Source organism: Budorcas taxicolor, chromosome 8 (assembly GCF_023091745.1).
Source record: "Budorcas taxicolor isolate Tak-1 chromosome 8, Takin1.1, whole genome shotgun sequence".
Taxonomy (NCBI): domain Eukaryota; kingdom Metazoa; phylum Chordata; class Mammalia; order Artiodactyla; family Bovidae; genus Budorcas; species Budorcas taxicolor.
In genome coordinates this window covers 77,320,801-77,334,221 of record NC_068917.1, presented here as the reverse complement: position 1 = coordinate 77,334,221, position 13,421 = coordinate 77,320,801, and the positions used below count along the sequence as shown (strand labels likewise).

Sequence of the window (13,421 nt, the reverse complement as noted above, 5' to 3'; positions counted from 1 at the left end):
TGACAATGTGGAGAAACTAGAACTCTCTTATATTTCTGGTAGGAGCAGGATCTGATACAACTGCTTTAGAAAAATTGTATATCTACTGAGAACTTTTATACTGACAAAGGGCACAAACATTTATGCAGTAGAGTTATAAGGCACACAACGTTATGCACTGATTAAAATAGTGTGAAAGGAAAACCAGAAGAGACCCTGATACTGGGAAAGACTGAGGGTAGGAGGAGAAGGAGGCAACCAAGATTGAGATGGTTGGATACCATCACTGAATCAATGAACATGAATTTGAGCAAACTCCAGGAGATGGTGAAGGACAGGGAAGCCTGGCATTCTGCAGTCCATGGGGTCTCAAAGAGTTGGGCACGACTGAATGACTGAGCAATAACAATAATAAATAAGTGAGTGGTCTAGAATGGAGCCAGGAGGCTGCCGAGGACACATGACTTATGTAAGTCTCAATCTGGGTGAGACCATGTATTGTTCTACGTACTGTCCTAGAAGACATCAGAATACCTGCCAGAAACTCAGGATACGTACTAGGCTCCCTCCCCAAAGGGCAACTATTTCCTTTCTCGAATCAGAGCACAGCCTCGTGGCTTTTGCCTTAATAAGCCCTTGACTCTTTCTCTTCCCCAAAACACTCTCGGTTTTACCCAAATTTGTTTCTCCTGAATTGCAGTTCTTAAGGCTCCTAAATCAAGAGCTTTGTTCTTTGCAACCTTGATGCTGTTGAAAGAGGGGATTGTACCAAGACACCATCTGGGCACTTACTGTTTCTCTCTCTGTCTAAAATACCACTGAAATTACACAAAAGATAGTCTTAAAAGATTTTTTTAAAAAAACAATTTCAGGAACTCCCTGGTGGTCCAGTGGTTAGGACTCCAAGCTTTCACTGCTAGGGGCCGGGTTCAATCCCTGGTCAGGTAACTAGATCCCACATGCCATGGCATAATCAAATAAATAAATATTTTTTAAAAAAAGAAGTAGCAGAAGAGATGGTAAGTAAAAAACATAAAACATCATGGTAGAAATCAAAAGTTCCTAGAAATCAAGAAGAAAGTGACAATCATATGCAAAAATGGGGAAATGGTATAAAAAGGTAAGTACCAAGGGAAAAAAAATACAGTTGACCAATAAAAATGAATAGCAGAGAGGAAAATGCAGACTGATACAGGATAATGTTTTTCCCTCTATGTCTGGCAAAAGTTCAAGAGAGTCATCTCCACCTTAGGGAGGATCTGGGCTGGCCTACTCAAGCATAGTCAGGGCAGGTACAGCATTTTTTGGAGAATAGTTTGGCAGAATCAGTCGATATTTTAAATGTAAATACTACTTGCTTTTACTTGGCAACTCCACTTTTAGAAAACTACCCTATGGAAATATGACAGTGACATTATTTGCAATAGTGACCACTAACAAATAAATGTCCACCAACAGGGGAAAATGGTTAAATAAATTATGGAACTTCCATATTGTGGAATACTATGCAGTGGTTAAAAAGAGAAAAGTAGGTCTGTGTAAACAAAAAGACATCCAAGTGTTGAATGAAATAAAATGGTTAAAATTAGATAAAAAGTTAAAACCTAGAACAATACATGTACTAGAATTCTACTGTTTGTTTTAAACCTACCTGTCTACCAACCTACCTACCTACTAACCAATGTATTCATAAATGTGTCTGCATTTTTCAGACTGTAAAGGTAAAATGGGGGATATACCATATATTAAGTAACATCTCCAGGAGGGCCTGAGGCAGCCTGTGTAATCAAATTCATGAATATATTTATAGTGAAAGGTGTGACTATTTGAGGTTTCCCAGGTGGCTCAAGTGGTAAAGAATCCACCTGCCAATGAAGAAGAAGCAGGAGATGCTGGTTTAATCCCTGGATCGGGAAGATCCCCTGGAGGAAGATATGGCAACCCTCTGAAGTATTCTCACCTGGAGAATCCCATGGACAGAGGAGCTTGATGGGCTACAGTCCATGGGGTCACAAAAGAGTCAGACATGACTGAGAACACACGCCACATGCACATGTGATTATTTACAGTGGTAGGAGAGATAGTGGTGATAAATAACCTCATGCTTGTTCAGGTAAGACTTGCCACCAAATGAAGCCAGGTCAGATTTTGCTGCCAAAAGATTATAAAATAAATAAACAAATAAAACCCTGGGTTTTGCCTAAATGATTTATGTATCAACTATGATGATGTCCGGAGAAGGCAATGGCACCCCACTCCAATACTCTTGCCTGGAAAATCCCATGGACGGAGGAGCCTGGAAGGCTGCAGTCTGTGGGGTCGCTGAGGGTCGGACATGACTGACTTCACTTTCACTTTTCACTTTCATGCATTGGAGAAGGAAATGGCAACCCACTCCACTGTTCTTGCCTGGAGAATCCCAGGGATGGGGAAGCCTGGTGGGCTGCCGTCTATGGGGTCGCACAGAGTCGGACACGACTGAAGCGACTTAGCAGCATGATGATGTCTGGAATGTGGAGAGGAACAAGAAAAAGTGAAGAGGCACTTCCATTTTCTGTCCACAGGATAATACGTTCAAAGTCGTGGACTCTGACTTCCGGGGTCAGCTAGCTTTGCTATACTGTTCTGTGACTACTGGGAACAATCCTCACCATGGTCACGGAAATAGCGTGTGAGTCAGTGCCACACTGGATGAACAGAACATCCCAGTACATTGCTCTCCCTGTGCCTGAGAACCGAATAAATAAAAACTGGATCAGGAACACAGTGGCCCACCTATTTTACATGTCATCTAATCTAACCCATACAGAAATTTGAGGGGAGGCATTTTAAGACTAAGGTCTCAGTTGAGTTGAATAAGTAAGGTTAAGCAAGGTGGCCCAACGCTAAGTGTTAGAACTGAGATTTTAACCTGGGTCAGACTCAAAGTTCAGTGCTGTTTGAAATTTTGTACATTTGTGGGTACCATTGTGTAATGGTTAGCACTCTGGACTCTGAAATTTTGTACATTTGTAAACTTGACTACCTGTGACCTGTGTACTCACAGATATACTCTCAAGTATATGCACTGGTATACTGACAAGTATTCTTGTGACTTGTACATTCACAAGTCATGTTCTCTCCCCCACTGATGAGGTCACAGGTATAAACATATGACATACCTTACTCTCTTTTTATGTCTTAAAAAAAAATAATACAACTTACAGGCTAAAAAAAGTGAAACAATACCATGGTTAAAGGGACTTCAAGGAAAGGCAATCAAAACTACAGTGAGATATCACCTCACATCTGTTAGAATGGCTATTATCAAAAGACAAGCAGTAACATGTTTGGCAAGGATGTGGAGAATGAGAAACCTGCCTGCACTATTGACTGGACTGTAAATTGGTGCAGCCACAAGGGTATTCTGGAACATTTCTTTCAGGCATCTTTAACATGTAGCTGTTTTTCCATAGTTGAAATAGTTTTTCCATAGTTTCCAAGCTGTATAAAGAGTTGTACATTTCGGTGGGTTTGTTTTTCTACACTTATTATAACAGATATTTTCTGATGTCACTGAAATCTCATCCTGAACCTTGTGGTTACTGGTTATGCTTCCTAGTTGACCGTTTTCCAGTAGTTAGGTTTGGGGGCCGTTTCTGCTTTGCTGTTAACATTGTACAAGCACAGGAGTTCTTCCTCTAGAAACCTTCAGCGCAGCTCTCTAAGTGAAGTGAAGGTCGCTCAGTCGTGTCCGAGTCTTTGCGACCTCACAGACTATAAAGTCCATCGAATTCTCTACGCCAGAATGCTGGAGCGGGTAGCCTTTCCCTTGTCCAGGGGATCTTCCCAACCGAGGTATCGAACCCGGGTCTCCCTCATTGCGGACAGATTCTTTACCAGCTGAGCCACAAGGAAAACCCGAGCCCATTCCATTACAGAGAAGTAAGTGGGCAGCAGACACCTCAGGGAGTAATTTCTCTGACTTTAAGAAAAGATTTCAATATAAAGGTCAATTTTGGAGTCCTTCTGCTGATGCTAAGTCACGTCAGTCGTGTCCGACTCTGTGCGACCCCATAGACGGCAGCCCACCAGGCTCCCATCCCTGGGATTCTCCAGGCAAGAATACTGGAGTGGGTTGCTACATCCTTCTCCAGTGTATGAAAGTGAAAGTGAAAGTGAAGTCGCTCAGTCGTGTCCGACTCTTCGAGACCCCATGGTCTGTAGCCTACTAGGCTCTGCCGTTCTTGGGATTTCTGGAGTGGGGTGCCACTGGAGTCCTTAGAGAGCTTTACACACTCAACATGTACACCCGTGGCGGACTCATGTTGACGTTTGGCAAAACCAATACAGTATTGTAAAGTAAAATAAAGTAAAAAAGAAAATAGAAAGACAGTGGATCTACTTACACAGAGTGGTATTTGAGGGCCGAGTAATTGTTCTAACCTTCCACCCAGCGCTCTCTCCCTACAGCAAGCAATCTGAAATCAGAACTGCGAGTCTCAAAAAGCAACTTCTCCAAGGAGTGGCGCCCCAGCCGCCCGGACCAACCCACGCAGGCTTCTGAGCACTGGCAGCGACTTGGGGTCCCTTACCTGGGCAGCGCCAGCTCCTCCTCGGCGCGATCCCAGAAACTGGTGACCGAGGGCTGAGTCAGGACCCCGACCAGGTCGAACACGGCCGCACGCAGCGCCATGGCGATCTTTCAACCAGAAACCAAGCGAAGCAACATGCACGAAAACCGAGCGGCCCGACTGGAGCAGCGGGCCACCAAGGACACCAAAGTCGAGCTCGGCCCCGCCCCAGCCCGAGCCTCGGCCCCACCCCCTGTCTTCAGACTGGACACACCTCCGCCCCGCCCCCTGCCCTGACCCCGGCCCCGCCCCTGCCCCGGCCTCTGCCATGCCCCACTGTACCAGATTCGACCGCGACCCACCTCCGCCCCATCCCCTGATCCCGGTCCCGCCCCTGCCCCTCCAACACGCCCCCTGCCCCGCCTCAGCCACGCTCCCCCGTGCCAGACTTGGTCGCCACCCATCTCCGCCCGGCTCCAGTCCTGGTCCCCGCTGGGGTCGCCAGGAGGTCCCTTGAGGTCTCCTTTGATGTACCCGCACCGTCCGAGGCCCGGATTCCATCTCCTTGCCTCCTGGCGCCTGGATCTGGGGCTGGAATCTCGCTTCTGAATGCATCATCTTCTGTCCCCAAAACGAAATTCCTAAGAAGATCCCCTGGAAAAGGAAATGGCAACCCACTCCAGTATTCTTGCCTGGAGAATCTCATGGACAGAGGAGCCTGGTGGGCTACAATCCATGGGGTTACAAAAGAATTGAACTTGACTGAGCGACTAAACAACAAGTAGCCTCAGGCCGGAGCAATGGCTGCTTGAAGAGATGGACCCAGGCCAGGGAATGGGCTGACAGGCTTTAAAGTGTACTTGCCAGAATTTCCAGTCTGGGCAAAGATGGGGACCTGAGAAAAAGCCAGAGGCCACAGAACCTTTGAGAGAGAAAGAGAGAGTGTGTGTGTGTATGTTGTCAAATCTTTCTTCATTCAATATTTGGATCTTCGGTATTCATCTCAGTTGGAATATCTAGGAAAATAATAGATTTGTGTCCCTTATTTTCTAGATTCAGTACATACAGATTCCTCACTATCCTGACCATGTGCCTCTAGTCACACTTGTTTGTCAAGGCAAAATGTAATTCTGGAATAAAATAGAATGCCCCAGGTATGGTATGCCAACCCGGAATACATCCACCCCAGCCTCTTGTGGAATGAGGTTTAGAAGACATTGTTGTTCAGTCGCTCAGTCCTGTCTAAACCCTTTGCGACCCCATGGACTGCAGCACGCCAGGCTTCTCTGTCCTTCATGATCTCCTGGAGTTTGCTCAAATTCATGTCCACTGAGTCAGTGTTGCTGTCTAACCATCTCATCCTCTGCCTCCTCCTTCTCCTTTTGCCTTCAATCTTTAGCATCAGGGTCTTTTCGAATGAGTCAGTTCTTTGCATCATGGGGCCGAAGTATTGGAACTTCAGCTTCAGCATCAGTCCTTCCAATGAGTTTTTTATTCAGGGTTGAATTCCTACAAAAGACATACATTTGAACTATGATTACTCCTTTGTACATTCTTTTTATGCTAATGCTGCCTTAAAATGTTTGAACTTCATTTTAAACTAAACTCTTGGCTCATTTGTGTTTTTGGAAAACCTAAACCTTAGGAGTGTCTGAGCTGTGCTTACTAATGGGTTGTTGGATTCTCGGTGCCTTTGTAGTAAATTCTGTGAGTTAAAGCATATTCCTGGCCTAATGTTCCAACTTGCTCAGATGTGGGTTCGATCCCTGGGTTGGGAAGATTCCGTGGAGGCAGGCATGGCAACTCACTCCAGTATTCTTGCCTAGAGAATCTCATGGACAGAGGAGCTTGGGGGCCTACAGTCCACAGGGAGGGTTGCAAATAATTGGATACAAATGAAGCAACTTAGGATGCATGCTCAAAGACCCTAGGTTTGAAGACTGAGCCAGAGTTAAAGTGAATAAAGTCACTCAAGAAGTTGATGAACTTAGGGACTTCCCTGATGGTCCAGTGCTTAAGACTTCACCTCCCAATGCAGGGGGTGTAGGTTCCATCCCTGGTCAGGAAGCCTGGGGCCATAAAATCAAAACATGAAATAGAAGCAATACTGTCATAATTTCACTAAAAGACTTTAAAAGTGATCCACATCAGAAAATTCTTTTAAAAAGTTGGTGATCTCAAAAGTAAAATTGAATCAAAAAGAAGAAAGAAAATGGCTGCCTGACTTATGTAGTTTAAAACCTCTTAGAGATCTACAATTTAGACTTCTCTGTGGTCTCCACATATGCACATGCAATTTCCTACTCAATACCTCCTCATGAATATCTCATAGGCATCTTGAATTTCTCATGATTGAAACAGAGTTCTTGCTGCATTCATACCTCCCAAGTCTGCTCCAGGTCTTACTAAAGGGTATTTCCATTCAGGCAGTTGCTCAATCTAAAAAACTCGGAGTGGCTTACATATCCCTGGTTCCCAGCTAAGTGTGTCCTTGAACTTAATCCCAGTAGAGGCTGGCTAATTGGGGCAGAGGGGACAGCTTCCAGTTCAGTGGTGGTGTTTTTCTGGGAGTCTTTTTTTCTTTTAAGTAAATAAAATCTTTTTTATTAATCATCCTTTTATGAATTAATTAACCATGAACATTTGAGTGACAACATATGCAATTTATCATAGAGTTGATTAACAATGTTGTGATAGTTTCAGATGTACAGAGAAGTGATTCAGCTATACATATTGTATAACTGATACGTGTATCCTTATTCAAATTCTTTTCCCATTTATATGATCCTGTAAGCTCACTCCTGGGCACACATCTGCAGAAAAACATGTCTGAAAGTATACATGCACCCTAAAGTTAACTACAGCACTGTTTATAATAGCCCAGACATGGAAGCAACCTAAATGTCCATCGATGGAGGAGTGGATAAAGAAGATATGGTACATATATACCGTCGACTAAAAAATTAATCACAACCTGAAAGTAGAGTTATTTTATTTGGTGGGGATGTTAAGGACTCCAAGCCTGGGAGATATCATTTCAGCAGCCATGAGAAAACTGCTCTGAAGAGGCAGGAGAGGGAATCAGGCTATATACAAGTTTGCAACATAGGGAGCAGGCAGTCTGAACATCAAAGATTATTGTGAAGTAAGGAAAACCAGATATCAAGTTAAGGAATTCAGCATTTTTCTATGCATGGAAAGATGCACGAGTCTGGGATTATTGAAGTCATTCCTTTCATATGCATCTCAGCTATCTGGGGCCAGCATCCTGCACAGAGATATTTTTCTCTTTCTTGAATTTCCTTAAGACCTTGCAGTTCACACTGGATTGCTATAATCACTGATGATTATAAAATCCTTACGTTCCTCATGTAGGAACTTGAACACTTGTCAACATGGTTCAGAAACTCACATTTGGAGGGCCAGGATCATGGATAGCTGTGACATTTCTTACCCACCAATATGGGAGGAAATATTTTGTTTCACATTGCAATGGAATATTACTCAGCTGTAGAAAGAATGAAATAATGCCATATGTAGCAATGTGGATGGGCCTAGAGATTTTTATACTGAATGAAGTAGTTCAGACAGAGAAAGAGGAATATCATATGCTATTGCTTTCTTAAAGGCCCCATCTGGAGCTCATTCTGCCATTTTCCCCCCAAAGATTCTACAGGTTCCTAATTTCCTGTATTCAATCTCTCGCTATTTAAATTAACTAGAGTGATTTCTGTTGCCTGACTGATGCAATATTGTTTAGGAATACATATATGTGTTTGTGAAATACAGCAAAGTGAAGAGGAAGGTCACATCAACAGAATTAGATTTTATAAACCCTCCCTTTGAGAAAAAAAAATAAGAAAGTTAGACTATGAGACCCCACTTTAGATGGGAGTCATCTTTGCTGAAGATGAAATTGTGACCCTTTGTTTATTCCAGGGCTGTAAACTAGGAGAGTGATTTGATCTGGACTATTTTATAATACCTTGTGAGTTACAGGACTTCCTGGATGAATTACTTAGGGAGAGATGAGAGGTCTCAATTGCATTTCTCTGTGTTCCACTTTTTCTCATAGGTCATTGTCCCCCTCTGTTTTCTGCCACACAAGATATAGGAAGATGTGAGTTCACTCAGCTGGACAATGGAAATGGTATACCTTTTTGAGATGTAAATCCTAACTCTTATGTCTACTAATCTTAATATTTATAAGTATGTTTGAGGTGATAGCACTGGAATCATAAAACATGGCCAGTGTAGTAGTGAAAATTCAGAAATTACACCTGCTATCAATCACTCAACTTGTAATAAGCCTATCAGATTTTATTTTGGATTTTCTGCCCCTGCAACCCCTTCCCCACCTCCTGCCAGACATTGGTCTTCCGACCCTATTTTAAAGACATATTTATTTTTATTTAGTTTTGGCTGCAGTAGGTCTTCACTGCAGTCATCAGGGGCTACTCATCATTGTGGTGTGCAGGCGTCTCATCGTGGTGGCTTCTCTTGTTGTGGAGTACGGGCTCTAGCCCCACAGGCTTCAGTAGTTGTGGTCTGTAGGCTCAGCAGTTGTGGTTTGAGGGCTTTAGAGCACAGGCTCAATAGTTGTAGTGCATGGGCTTAGTTACTCAATGACATATGGGATATTCGTGGACCAGGGATTGAATCCACGGCCCCTGCATTGGCAGGATGATTCTCAACCACTGGACCACCAGGGAAATCCTCCAACCCTATTTTAAAACTCTGTTTAATTCCTAATAGTTGAGAGAGAGGTTCACAGCGCTGCTTCTCGGGCTGTAGGTGTTTGAATCAAGCTCAAAATTGTCTCAAGTGTTTTCTAAGCCCTCATTTCACATGAAGGTTGGTCTTTATTCAGTGCAGCAAATGAATTTCTTTTATTCATTCAACAAATACGTATCAAGTACCTGCTGTGTGCCAGGTACTTTCTCAGCACTTGGGATCCACTGGGAAATAAAACAGACCAAAAATAGGAACAAAAAGTTTCCATTTTTAGTGTAATGATGAATTAAGGAGTTGCCAGTTGCTTGTGGGGCAATGAGAAAAATGAGACTGGGAATAGTGATGTTAGCTACTTTTTTTTTTAAAGCAAGAAATATAACTGTCTTTATTTTCAGAAGACATGTTCTTAAAAATAGAAAATCCTAAGGAATCCACTTAAAATTGCTAGAACTAATAAGCTGAGCAAGTTGCAGGACATAGGGTCAATATAAAATAGTCAATGGTATTTCTATACACTAACAGTGAAAAATATGAAAACAAAATGTAAAAAACAATTCCATTTATAGTAGTATCAAAAAGAGTAAAATAATAAAAATAAGCTTAATAGAAGTGTAAAGCTTGTATTTTGAAAGTTGCCAGACTTTTTTTTAAAATTTAAGTTGTTTTTTCTTGTCAGTTTTTGGGCTGCCAAATGGCAACCCACTCCAGTGTTCTTGCCTGGAGAATCCCAGAGATGGCAGAGCCTGGTGGGCTGCCGTCTATGGGGTCGCACAGAGTCGGACACGACTGAAGCGACTTAGCAGCAGCAGCAGGAGCAACACCTATAAACTCTTGCTACCTTTAGAAAATTCTGCCCCAAAGTGGACATCTGTCAGTCAGAGATGCACAATGTTCTTCAAACATCTCTCTATTTTGATATCTCTCACATTTTGAATTTTACACAAACACCACATTAGTCAGGCTGTCCTACTGATCACATGACTTGGGTGGTGCCAGTCAATGTGCTCACCTGTTGGGTAAGGGAATGAGCAAGCTGAAGTGACAGCCGTGTGAGGTGGAACTTGCTTCCAGCCTTGGCAGTGGCAGAAACATCTAGCTTTGACCTTGGAGAGATAGCTGTGAGTGGTCCTGAAGAGAGATTTTTAACTTCCTGCCCAGGAATTGAACCTGGGTAACCTTTAAGTCTGTTTTGTCTGATACGAATACTGACTCCCCTTTTCTTGCATCTATGTTTGCCCGAAATGTCTATCTCAGTCCTCTCACTCTCAATCTGTGTGTGTCCTTTGCCCTAAGGTAAGTCTCTTTCAGGCAGCAAAGCTCTTGTTTTTTTATCCAGTCTGCTACTTAATGTCTTTTCATTGGAGCAGTCACTTCATTGACATTTAGGTAATTAATGATACATATATATTTATTGCCATTTTAAACCTTGTTTTCCAATTGGTTCTTTGTTCCATTTTCCTTTTTCTTTCTTTCTTTTTTTTTGTTTTATTTCCTTTTATTTTATGCTTATATTCTCTTCATTTTGGTCTTTGTGAATTTGTTGTATATTTTTGATTTGTGGTTGTCTTGTTTAACATATATGTTAACCCCACTCCAGTACTCTTGCCTGGAAAATCCCATGGACGGAGGAGCCTGGTGGGCTGCAGTCCATGGGGTTGCTAACAGTCGGGCGACTTCACTTTCACTTTTCTGCATTGGAGAAGGAACTGGCAACCCACTCCAGTGTTCTTGCCTAGAGAATCCCAGGGACGGGGGAGCCTGGTGGGCTGCCGTCTATGGGGTCGCACAGAGTCGGATACGACTGAAGCAACTTAGCAGCAGTAGCAGCAACCTGGATGAAAACCAGAAACCTTAGCCACTAGACTGCCAGGGCCTAGAAGCTAGAAGTTCAGTTCAGTTCAGTTCAGTTCAGTCGCTCAGTCGTGTCTGACTCTTTGCGACCCCATGAACCACAGCACGCCAGGCCTCCCTGTCCATCACCAACTTCTGGAGTCCACTCAAAACCATGTCCATAGAGTCAGTGATGCCATCCAACCATCTCATCCTCTGTCGTCCCCTTCTCCTCCTGCCCTCAATCTTTCCCAGCATGAGGGTCTTTTAAAACGAGTCAGCTCTTCACATCAGGTGGCCTAAATATTGGAGTTTCATCTTTAACATTAGTCCCTCCAATGAACACCCAGGACTCATTTCCTTTAGGATGGACTGGTTGGATCTCCTTGCAGTCCAAGGGACTCTCAAGAGTCTTCTCCAACACCACAGTTCAAAAGCATCAATTCTGCAGTGCAATTCCTTATAGTCCAACTCTCACACCCATACATGACCACTGGAAAAACCATAGCCTTGACTAGACGGACCTTTGTTGGCAAACTAATGTCTCTGCTTTTTAATATGCTGTCTAGGTTTGTCATAACTTTCCTTCCAAGGAGTATAAGCCTCTTTTAATTTCATGGCTACAATCACAATCTGCAGTGATTTCAGAGCCCAGAAAAATAAAATCAGCCACTGTTTCCACTGTTTCCCCATCTATTTGCCATGAGGTGATGGGACCAGATGCCATGATCTTCGTTTTCTGAATGTTGAGCTTTAAGCCAACTTTTTCACTCTCCTCTTTCACTTTCATCAAGAGGCTTTTGAGTTCCTCTTCACTTTCTGCCAGAAGGGTGGTGTCATCTGCGTATCTGAGGTTATTGATATTTCTCCCAGCAATCTTGATTCCAGCTTGTGCTTCTTCCAGCCTAGTGTCTCTCATGATGTACTCTGCATAGAAGTTAAATAAGCAGGGTGACAATATACAGCCTTGATGTACTCCTTTTCCTATTTGGAACCAGTCTGTTGTTCCATGTCCAGTTCGAACTGTTGCTTCCTGACCTGCATATAGGTTTTCTCAAGAGGCAGGTCAGGTGGTCTGGTATTCCCATCTCTTTCAGAATTTCCCACTGTTTATTGTGATCCACACAGTCAAAGGCTTTGGCATAGCCAATAAAGCAGAAATAGATGTTTTCCTAGAACTTTCTTGCTCTTTCGATGATCCACCAGATGTTGGCAATTTGATCTCTGGTTCCTCTGCCTTTTCTAAAACCAGCTTGAACATCTGGAAGTTCATGGTTCACGTATTGCTGAAACCTGGCTTGGAGAATTTTAAGCATCACCTTACTAGCGTGTGAGATGAGTGCAATTGTGCCGTAGTTTGAGCATTCTTTGGCATTGCCTTTCTTTGGAATTGGAATGAAAACTGAACTTTTCCAGTCCTGTGGCCACTGCTGAGTTTTCCAAATTTGCTGGCATGTTGAGTGCAGTACTTTGACAGCATCATCTTTCAGGATTTGAAATAGCTCAACTGGAATTCCATCACCTCTGCTAGCTTTGTTTGTAGTGATGCTTCCTGGGGCCCACTTGACTTCACATTCCAGGATGTCTGGCTGTAGGTGAGTGATCACACCATTGTGATTATCTTGGTTGTGAAGATCTGTTTTGTACAGTTCTTCTGTGTATTCTTGCCACCTCTTCTTAATATCTTCTCCTTCTGTTAGGTCCATACCATTTCTGTCCTTTATCGAGCCCATCTTTGCATGAAATGTTCCCTTGGTATCTCTAATTTTCTTGAAGAGAGCTCTAGTCTTTTCCATTCTATTGTTTTCCTCTGTTTCTTTGCATTGATCACTGAGGAAGGCTTTGTTATCTCTCCTTGCTATTCTTTGGAACTCTGCATTCAGATGCTTATATCTTTCCTTTTCTCCTTTGCTTTTTGCCTCTCTTCTTTTCACAGCTATTTGTAAGGCCTCCTCAGACAGCCATTTTCCTTTTTTGCATTTCTTTTTCTTGGGGATGGTTTTGATTACTGTCTCCTGTACAATGTCATGAACCTCCATCCATAGTTCATCAGGCACTCTGTCTATCAGATCTAGTCCCTTAAATCTATTTCTCACTTCCACTGTATAATCATAAGGGATTTGATTTAGGTCATACCTGAGTGGTCTAGTGGTTTTCTCCACTTTCTTCAATTTCAGTCTGAATTTGGCAATAAGGAGTTTATAACCTGAGCCTCAGTCAGCCACTCCCAGTCTTGTTTTTGCTGACTGTGCAGAGCTTCTCCATCTTTGGACAAAGCCAAGTGCCCCTGGCTCTTTCCCGGTTTGAAAGCAAGAACGTTTCAAG

The 13,421-nt window shown here is 43.0% G+C and overlaps 1 protein-coding gene across 1 annotated transcript in view; it reads right to left on the bottom strand.

The window, feature by feature from the left end:
• The window catches only part of EPHX2 (epoxide hydrolase 2), a 74,891-nt gene extending 70,153 nt beyond the window's left edge, over nucleotides 1-4,738 (bottom strand). The window contains exon 1 of the mRNA XM_052644624.1: nucleotides 4,554-4,738. Within this exon, the coding sequence (XP_052500584.1) occupies nucleotides 4,554-4,654 (101 nt within the window). The 5' untranslated portion in view covers nucleotides 4,655-4,738. The remainder of the gene's footprint in view (nucleotides 1-4,553) is intronic.
• Between the last annotated feature and the right edge of the window lie 8,683 nt (nucleotides 4,739-13,421).